Genomic DNA, 10,637 nt, shown 5'->3' on the forward strand with positions numbered 1-10,637 from the left:
GAATTTGCAGAGTGGAATGAGGAAAAGGAAAGAAAAAAATGAATTTGAAGGGCTTTTTTCAAACTGTGTCTCTGCTGTCATAATGTACAATCTCTGCAGCCTTGTGCAGAACTAAGTCCTTTGATCTCAGCTAGCTGATGGCAGACCCCTGAGATTCAGACTGATTTCTATCTCAAGGCCCAATTTCAGTTCCCTGACTTCCTGCAGAGTTGAACTCCACACAGTTCTACTACAGGTTACCTCTGCCCTTTTTTTAAAGATGTTCAAAGTTGGGAGCTCAGAAAAATGCCCTTTATGCCCACCTATGCCTCTGCAGAGTGAATCCAAAGACTGGCACAACCAGGAGGTCCAAGAGTGGGGGTGTGCCCTGGCCCGCGGGGTCAGTAATTGGCAGAGCTCGAGAAGGGGAAGTACCTGGAAATGAGACAAGAGGGGCGCGGAAAGAAGGAGACCAAACAAAGAGTTGTCAAGGTCTCATTTATTTGCAGATACAGGAAGTTTATAAAGGTAAAAACCGCAAAATTGTAAGAGGAAACAGTTAACCATAAACTTTGGGAGGAGAATGTAACAATAGCATAACACAATGTTACTATGTAACGGATCAGGTCACTTGTCTGCGCAAACCCGTTGTCATGGGTAACGACACAACTGTGGTGGTGGGGTGATCAGCAGGTCAACATGGAGGCTGTTTGGGTTTTACTTAGGACAGGCTAGCAGCTTAGTCTACCACATTTCCCCCTTCTCCATTATAAAAATTGAGGAAGGGATATATACCATGCAAGTCAATGAGGGGAGGCCATGTAGAGGGGTGTCAGAGAAGCAGGTTGTTGGTAGAGGAAAAGATGGCATTGACATCTCGACAGAAGCCCCTGTCTTAGGTTGATAAGTCAGGCGTTGACTGTCTTACCCGTCATTGGGGTCAACTGTAGCAAGAGAGGGGAAGCCTCCAGAAGACTTCAAGGATATTTCAAGGCCCTCCAGTAACTGTGACTGTAAGGACTTGGTAATATTCTCTTTTGGACCTCTCAGATGTCAGGCTTATCCTCTAGTCTCCATAGACATTCGGATTTGCAAGTAATTTTCCTCCTGATCGGCCAGATCAAGACGATGGTAATGGATTTGAATGGCTTTGGCTTGCATGGTATCTATCTGTTGTTTAATAAAGGCCGTAAGCCTCTTAACTATTAGAGGCCCGATGGTTAATAATATCAGGAGCCCTAATAGGGGCCCCAATAAAGGGAGGAGATAAGGTAGAAACCCATTGAGCCCAGTCCAGAGGGGGTTTTCGTGTAATTCTTTTCTGTGTTATTCTAAATCTTCCTGTAAGGTTTTGATCTCATCCCTAACAATGCCAGACTTATTTGCATAAAAACAGCATTGTTCTTGGAGGGCAAGACAGATTCCTCCTTGTTCGGCGGTGAGCATATCTAAACCTCTTCTATTTTGAAGGACAACCTCTGCAAGGGAATCAATTTGATCTTGTAGAAATTGCATAGTATCAGACAAAGTTTGAACATCATCAATTGTTGAGACAATTTGGCATATTTATGTAAGGAGACACCTAGACCGGCGGTCCCGGTGCCAATAGCCATAAAAATTCCTAGACCAACCATTAAGGGAATGAGTTGTACAGCCCGTTTGGGTCTTCCAGCTATAAAATCAAAGGTGGGAACTGGGACAGGGGTATCTCCTGAAATAATATTAATATTAGGTAAAACAGTAGCGCTTAAACATGTACCTGTCCAATTTTGAGGCAAAAAGGAATATGCATAAGAATTTCCACAAACAAATACAAAGGAATTTCCAGAACATAGGGCTGTGCGATTAACAATATTTTGACAATAACTATAATTAACAAAGGTAATAAATCTCACATCTATATCAAAACTATCATTTAAGGGCATACTATAAATACATTTGGGGGTAAAATTGTAAGGAAGAGGGGATTCCAAAACTATTAGAATAGGGGAAAAAATAGAGCAATTAGCTATATCAAAATCAAAACTAATATTAGGCAGGGGAATTGCCAAGGGAACAAATGGGCCCTGTTTAAGGCAGAGCCAACAATCCTGAGCTAATGAGGGGTTGGTGATATTTAGAAGCTGGTGGGTCTGAATCAGAATATCAAGGGTGGCCCCATCCAATGCAGCCTTTGTACAGGAAATGAATATTGGCTAAGGGATGATATCTAAGAGAAGGGACTTGTGCCTCAATGATTTGATCAATACGAGCTTTAACATATTTTTGTTTGGCCTGATCTTGGGGGCCATCCCCATCTGTAATGTAAACAGAGGGAGAGCGATGCCAACAAACTTTTTGTCCAACCTCTCCAGAACATCTGGCGGTCATGAGCTTATTGGTTGATCCAAGGACGTGGGGGTTATTAGACCAATCACTTCCAAGGCTAGCTGACTGCTCTTTGAGGAGGGTGGCAGTATAATATATTTTATCCCCTTGGGAGCATTCTTGATATTGTTGATAACAGGAGGAATGCATGGATTCTTTAAATGTTTGGCAAGGACATGGGGGGAGTCCACCATCTGGGGATGGAGGGAGAGGTCTAGGTTTAGGGATGCATTTCCATTTAGATCCAGACTGATATTGAAGATAAGCCATTTTATCCCCACAATCCTGGGACTGATACATCCCAGTGGGGCGAGTATAACTCGAGGAAGTGCCTCCAAGGCATTGGCAGGGATTTCCTTGTTGTTGCTGAAGATGAAGCAGAGCTTTACTGGGATTGCCAAAGCCTCCATATGAAGTTTTGATGAAGACCAGGAGAAGCAAGGATAGGAAATTCACACTTGAGGGCATTTTGGCCTTGGAAACCTAGAAAGGAAAAGGAGAGGGTCTCAGGGATGTAGATCACCTGGACAAAAAGGTGAATTATCAAAAGAATCTATCTGTTTGAGGAATCTTTCAGGAAGCCATCTGGCAGCCTTATTTGATGTATCATAGACACAGGCATGACCGCAGCCCCAAATGAGGACAGGATCTGGGCCATTCCAGGCGGCCATAAGTGGATCCTTCCACATGACTTTAGCATATTGTTTGCTAGTCTGGGGATGCCAAAGGCGGTCAGCAGCTGATTTCCCATTGACATCCAAGGTAAGGAAATTAAGGACAAATAAGGCATGATGTAAAACATTTTTTGGGGAGCTGACAGAGGGATAAAGTGAGGTTGCTTTTAACTTATATAAGGTATTCTTGATGGACTGATGGGCTCTTTCAACAATACCTTGGCCTTGTGGATTATAAGGAATACCTGTGATGTGTAATATCTGTAATTGTTTACAAAAGTCTTGAAAATTTTTCCCAGTATATCCAGGGCCATTATCTGTCTTAATTGTAGAGGGCTTGCCCAGAATGGAGAGGCAGGCTAGGACATGAGATATAACATTTTTGGATGCTTCTCCTGCCGGAAGAGTGGCATAAATAAATCCACTGAAGGTATCAATTGTAACATGCAGATATTTGAACTTTCCGAAAGAAGGGATATGAGTTACATCCATTTTCCAAATTTCATTGGGAATTAGCCCTCGAGGATTAACTCCTAAATGGGGAGAAGGTAATTGAGTGACACAGTTTTGACATTTCTTAATGATTTGTTTAGCCTGTTCTTGAGTAATTTTGAAAAGAAGGCGCAATGTATGGGCATTGAGATGATGAAGTGCATGGGCCTGTTGAGCTTGATTAATAGGATCTGGGTTGATGGAGAGAAATATTTGAGTGGCTCTATCTGTAATATTATTTCCCATAGCCAAGGGTCCAGGGAGACCAGAGTGTGCACGAATATGTCCAATAAAAAACTGATGATTTTTCTGATGAATTAGTTTCTGTAATTCTGAAAAAAGAGGTGTGGCATTGGTGGTGGGCTTAATATAAGGAACAGTCTCTAATAAGGGAATAGAGGAGGCCAAATAGGAGCTATCAGTATAAAGATTAAAAGAATTATTGGAACAATTTTTGAAAACTTGTAAAACAGCATAAAGTTCTACTAATTGTGCAGATTTATAAGGTGAATGAACTCTCCAAGTAACATTATCAATAGTGAAGGCAGCAATTCCATTGGAAGAGCCATCTGTGGATGTTAGACTGGCATCATCAAGTGGGTGAGGGGAAGTTCTTTGGGAAAAAATTACTGGATGGACTTTGAAAAATTGGAGTAGTCTATCGGCGGGGTAATGATTATCAAGGATACCAGAAAAAGCAACAAGGGAAATGATTCATTCGTCATCATTTTGCATCAACCATGATATTTGGGCTGATGAATATGGGAGAATAATTTTATCGGGTTCCTTACCATCAGAAAATAGTGTATTTTGAAGATAACCATCAGAAACATGTTATAATAACATATTTATAATTCAGACCTTTGATGATAACCAATATAGACATTTTTAACAACATATTTAATAAGGCATATCTTTTTATAAGACTATGAAAATTATTTTGGTGGCTCCCATTAGTGAACAAAGATCAGAATAAATTCTCTGAGCAGCTGCTTCTTTATTTACCAACAGGAGTGTATCCAAACTTAAATAAAGGTTATATTTAATTATCTTTCAAGTTTTTTATTTGATCCTATAAAGTCAGGTTGTAGAAATCAACAATCTATTTGTATTTGATGTCATTTTGATCAAGAACATACAAACATCTTTGAACATTTAAGACAGACAAACATATAAGACAATTTTGACGAGTGCACTCAGATGGTTTTGGCCAATTGAATTATAAAATCTTTTTGTTATGACTAGTCAAAATTTTTGCAGGTCAAAATTAACAGAGATCTCTTGTAGAATTAGGGTTAAAGGAATGAATACTCTTCTTGACTATAAATGTAAACCTTTTATAACAAACTTGGAATCACCAAGCAAACATAAATAAATGATTTCTATATACCTTCTCTACATATTTAGGCCTTTTGGTCTTGTATATCTTTTTTTTATCTGTTTTTTAACAAGATGAATATATAAAAACCTTTCATGTCAAAAGAATAACTTTTATAGTTTTCCTAATGTTTTTCTGTCTCATTTATTATAAACCTTCTATAATAAACTTCAGTTTAAAGTATCCCCTTTTTTTGTTTGTTTGTTTGTTTTTTGTTCTCAGATTGTTACACTTTAAATTTGACTGGCTGCCAATAGAACAGTATTAACCTTGAGTTTTTATCAACAAAGTATAGAAAAGAGCAAGTTAACCTTATAATCACAAGTCAAGAATTTGCAATGCACAAGAAATGTTTAAAGCACACCAGTTAAACAATTCAAATTGAAACAAAGATACATTTAGCAAATAGTTAAAATTTATAACTTGATTTCTCTTGTAAAATCTCTTTCACAGATAGTCATATAAGAGGTTAGTATATTTCCTCCCTGAGGCCCCTTCCAAAGACAAACTAGGGAGTAACCCAGGGGATCTCACCATTTAGACAGAGGATTTTTATCCATTCATTTTCTTTCTGTCCCATTACCAGTGAGTTGGCCTCCGCGTCCTAGAAAGGGAACCCAGGAAATCCTGGGGGTGCGCCTTTTCCCTTCCAAGGAGGCAGACAGTCGCTTGCTCTGGTGGGAATCAGATTGACACAGGGAGCGAAGCTTTTCCATGAGAGAATTTAACCCTGTAATCATCCTCTTGCTCAGGGGAAAAAACCAATTTTAAAGTTAATGAGAAAACAGTTCAATGGGGTATTTTTGGAGCTTGATCCTCCCATCTTATTCCTAGGAATGAATGTAAGGTTAACACTCAACAGACAGGACACAGACAAGACACATAGGCACCACAAAAGAAAAAGAACTTAGATTCTACCCAGAAATCCTTGTCAGGGAATCATTAAAACAATCTTTGACTTTGTTCCCACATTTTTAATTTAATTAGATCCTTTTTCTTAACCCGAACTCCCCGTGCCCTGAGGGCGGACTTTAAATCCTGAACAAAAACTTCATGTTTACTAACCTGTTGTGCCATCATTCGTGTTGCTCACTTACCTCGCAGGTCGCTTTCTCAGATGGGTGGGTTTTAGCGGACTTGCTATGCACAGTCACTTTCTCAGATGGGTGGGTCTGAGCGGACTGCTTATGCACAGTCACTTTCTCAGACGGGTGGGTCTGAGCGGACTGCTTATGAGTCGATCGGCCGATCTTCCGAGCAGCATCCACCAGGTGAAGACCCCGTGTCTCGAGCCCCACGTTCGGGCGCCACTTGCCCCGGCCCGCGGGGTCAGTAATTGGCAGAGCTCGAGAAGGGGAAGTACCTGGAAATGAGACAAGAGGGACGCGGAAAGAAGGAGACCAAGCAAAGAGTTGTCAAGGTCTCATTTATTTGCAGATACAGGCAGTTTATAAGGGCAAAAACCACAAAATTGTAAGAGGAAATAGTTAACCATAAACTTTGGGAGGAGAATGTAACAATAGCATAACACAATGTTACTATGTAACGGATCAGGTCACTTGTCTGCGCAAACCCGTTGTCATGGGTAACGACACAACTGTGGTGGTGGGGTGATCAGCAGGTCAACATGGAGGCTGTTTGGGTTTTACTTAGGACAGGCTAGCAGCTTAGTCTACCACAGGGGTGGGGATTGGCGATGGGGGTGTTTCATGGCCATCTGCATGGCTACCTTCCTTGTTGGCACTGTTGGCTGTGCAGACAGGTGAACACGTCTACATAGTCACACCAACTGGGCCCAAGCAGCTAGTTTATCATTCTTTATGGCTGAGTAGTACTTTATTTTATGGAAAAAACAAATCTTCTTTATCAATGATGGGAAGTTGGGCTGTTTCCAAACTTTAGCTATTACAAACTGCCACTATAAACATGGGTGTGCATATGTCTACGTGGTATGATTCCTTTAATTCTTTTGGAAAGATATCCAGCAGAGGGATAGATGGATCAGATGGAACCTCTGATCCTAGTTGTTTGAAGTATCTCCATATTGATTCCCACAGTTTTTGCAGCAGTCTGCACTCCTACCAACAATGTAGAAGGGTTCTTTTCTCTCCACAGCCCTGTCAGCATTTTTTATTGTTTGATTTCTTGATAGCAGCCATTGATGCTGGGGTGAGGTGGAATCTTACTGTTGTTTTCATCTGCACCTCTCAAATGACCAGTGATGTTGAATTTTTTCATATATTTATTTGCTTCTTTTACTTGTTTGTCCAAGAAGTGTCTGTTCATTTCAGATGCCCTTTTTGAATTGTGTTCTTATATTTGGGAGGTCTGATTTTTTTGTTTTTTCTATATTCTAGGTAATAGACCTTTGTTGGAGGAAGAGCTGGCAAAAAGTTTTTCCTACATTATGGGATTTCTCTTAGCTCTGTTTGTGTTTTCTCTTGCAGTACAGAAGATTTTTAATAAGTTGAGATCCCATTTGTTGATTCTTTGTGCCAGTTCCCATACTACTGAGGATTTCTTCATAAAGTTTTTTCCTATGCCAATGTCTTTGAGAGTTCTACCTATCTTCCAGCAAGTTTAGTGTTTTCATTTTAATATTTAGATCTTTAATCCACTTGGATTTTAGTTAATGCATGGTGAAATATAAGGGTCCAGTTTTAATTTTTGGCAAGTTGAAATCCAGTTTTTTCAACACAATTTATTGAAGAGGCTATATTTCCTCAAGTGAGGATGGTTGGCTCCTTTGCCAAAGATGAGGTATCTGAGTACATCTGGAGTTGTTTCTGTATCTTCCAGTCTATTCCACTGATCCTGTTATCTTTTTCTTTGCCAGTACCATATTTTTTGTTTTTGTTTTTGTTTTTTATCACAGTGGCTTTGTAGTATAGTTTCAAGTTGGGGATTGTTATACCCCCCACTCGTGTGTCTGTTGCTTAGAATGGTTTTGGCTGTTTACAGTCTCTTCCGGTTCCAAATGAAGTTTTGGGTTGTTTTCTCTATTTCTGTTGTGGGGGCCAGTCATGGCCCACTGGCATTTGACATTTGAAAAGTAACTTCTCCCTCTACCATTAAGGCATTGATATAATCTATGTAACATTTGCTCCTTTTCAAGGACTCTGTTTGTTATTCTTGTTTGTTTTTTGACCCTGTGATGGGAGGAATTCTAAGAGATAGCCAAAGATCTGATGCTCTCTGTAAGAGTCAGAAAATCCGTTCTTTGCATAAGATACAAATAGTTGCTTGATGCTTCCAGTGGGTGTGCCTTTAAAAAGAGCTGTTTCTGTAAAATAAATCAGGCTTCTGTTGGTCCCCACTAAGGCTTGAGTGTTCTTTCCTTTCTTAATCCTCACTCCCTAACTAAGGCATGTTCATGCTGTGATGGCTGGACCGCCGCATTCTTTGAAATATACTCTTGGAATTTCAATCAGAATTTCATTGAATCTGTAGAGCAGTTTTGGAAGTATGACCTTTTTTACTATGTTTGTTCTTCCTATGCAGGAGCAAGGATGTCTTTCCATTTTCTTATATCCTCTTGATTTCTTTTTTCAGAGTGCTGTAGTTTTCATTGTAGAGGTCTTTTGCTTCCATTACATTGATTCCTAGGTATTTCATTTTTGGGGTGCTATTGTGAAAGGAATTGTTTCCCTAATTTGACTCTCAGTGAGTGTGTTATTTGTGTACAAGCAGGGTATTGATTTTTGAGTGTTGACCTTGTATCCAGATACTGTGCTGAATCTGTCAATTAAGTGTAGAAGTCATTTGTCAGAGTTTTTGGATCTTCTTTATATAGTAACATACTGGCAGCAAATGCTTACAGTTTAACTTCTTCCTTACCTATCTATTGCTTCTAGTTCCCTCTCTTGTCTAGTTGCTCTGGCTAATGTTTCCAGAACTATATTGAACAGGAGTGGTGACAGTGGATATCCTTGTCTTGTTCCTGATTTTAGCATGAAGGTTTGCAGTTTTTGACCATTGAGTATGATGTTGGCTGTTGATTTTTCATAGGTTACCTTTATCAAGTGAGATAAAGACCATCTATTCCAATTTTCTGCTGAGATTTTTTAATCAAAAATCAGTGTTGAATTTTGTCAAACACTTTTTCTGCATCTCTTGAGATGATTGAGATGATCGTTTGGTTTTTGTCCTTCATTCTGTTTGTAAGAGCCTGACTGAACCAGAGCGACTCCATGTTGACCAGCAAACGACCTAGAGACTGTCACTCCCCCCCCATCTCTTATAAGATAACTAGTGATTAATTGTGAATTGTTAGATAACTGCTTTGAAGTAGATGGAAGGCTGGGTGGAGACTAATGAACACAGAGACCCAACATGGATTGCACCACTCCTTGCATGCCTGTAGTCTGAATGTTCTGAATATTATAATCTAAGTTGTAAATGGAACAGTGGATGAGCAATCTGCTAATCATTAGTATGTGACGGTCAAGTATGTGCCTGATAACCACTAGGTCAGAATGACTGCTTCTTTGCCTTTGTCCTCTTCCCATAAGTTTTACATGTAAACCCCCCTTCAGCCCTATATAAAGTGGCCTCTGTTTCTGAGCTAGCTGCCTCTCTGAGCTACTTGGCTTGGGGAGTGCCGTCTGGCCAGACTAATAAAAGTCTATTTGCCAACTTGCCTGGTGTGTTCCTTCCTGGGTGACTTTCGCTGTCTGACAAGCTCCTGGAGCCTCGCTGAGCTTCTGAGTCCAGCATCGTGGAAGCCTCTTGGCTGTTCACACTCCAGGAGTAAAAGTGAGACTTAAGTCTTACATGTTAATATAGTGTAATACATTTATTGATTTACATATGTTGAATAATCCTTGCATCCTTGGAATAAATCCGACTTGGTCAGAGTATATCATCTTTTTGATGATCCTCTGTATTCTGATTGCAAGTATTTTATTGAGAGTTTTTGCATCTATGTTCATTAGGGAGATTGGCCTGTAGTTCTCTTCTTTTCTTTGGAGTTCTGTTTTTGGTTGTAGTTCTCTTTTTTTGGTAGTTCTCTTTCCCGGGTTTAGGAATCAAAGTAACAGTTGCTTCTAGGAATTAATTCAAAAGTCTTGCTTCCCTTTCAATTGAATTGAAAAGTTTAAAGAGTAGTGGCAATAGTTCTTCTCTAACTGTTTTGTAGAATGTAGCAGTGAAGCCATCAGGACATGGGATTTTCTTTGTTGGTACATTTTAAATTTTCCTCATTGTAACTGGGATGTTTAGATTTTTTTTAATCCTCTTTCAACTTTGGTAATTCATACGTATCTAGAAATCTGTCCATTTCTTCTGTGTTTTCCATTTTATTAGAGTATAGGTTCTCAAAGTAGGTATTGATGATCTAGATTTCTGCTGAAACTGTTGTGACATCACCTTTTTCATTTCTAATTGCATGAATTTGACCCTTTTCTATCCATTTTTGATAAGGTTGGCTAAGGGTTTATCAATTTTATTTATTCTTTCAAAAACCAATGCTACAATTCATTGATTTTATTGTATCATTCTCTTAGTCTCTATTGCATTGAGTTCTTCTCTGATCTTTATAATTTCCTCCCTTCTATGAGCTTTGAGTTTGTCTTACTCTTTTCTGAAGGCTTAACATTCAGCTTTAGGTTGTTTATTTGAGCTCTCTCTGTTCTACTAGTGTGGGCATTCAAAGCTATGAATTTCCCATGTAGAACTGCTTTCATTGTGTCCCGTAGACTGCATTATTTGTTTTGGCATTATCATTTAGTTATAAAAACTGCCTAATT

General features: G+C 39.4%; 1 protein-coding gene across 1 annotated transcript; it reads right to left on the minus strand.

Annotated features, from left to right (window-relative positions):
* Positions 1-463: 463 nt before the first annotated feature.
* LOC104874418 (syncytin-1-like) lies at positions 464-6,294 on the minus strand. The gene is given in 5 exon segments (XM_010641449.2): positions 464-1,520; positions 1,523-2,162; positions 2,164-2,829; positions 5,988-5,999; positions 6,090-6,294. Coding segments are annotated over 3 exon segments (1,773 nt in total). The 5' UTR covers positions 2,815-2,829; positions 5,988-5,999; positions 6,090-6,294; the 3' UTR covers positions 464-1,038.
* Positions 6,295-10,637: the final 4,343 nt, after the last annotated feature.

Source organism: Fukomys damarensis, unplaced genomic scaffold (genome assembly GCF_012274545.1).
Source record: "Fukomys damarensis isolate Sample0158 unplaced genomic scaffold, DMR_v1.0_HiC HiC_scaffold_73764, whole genome shotgun sequence".
NCBI classification, from domain to species: Eukaryota; Metazoa; Chordata; class Mammalia; order Rodentia; family Bathyergidae; genus Fukomys; species Fukomys damarensis.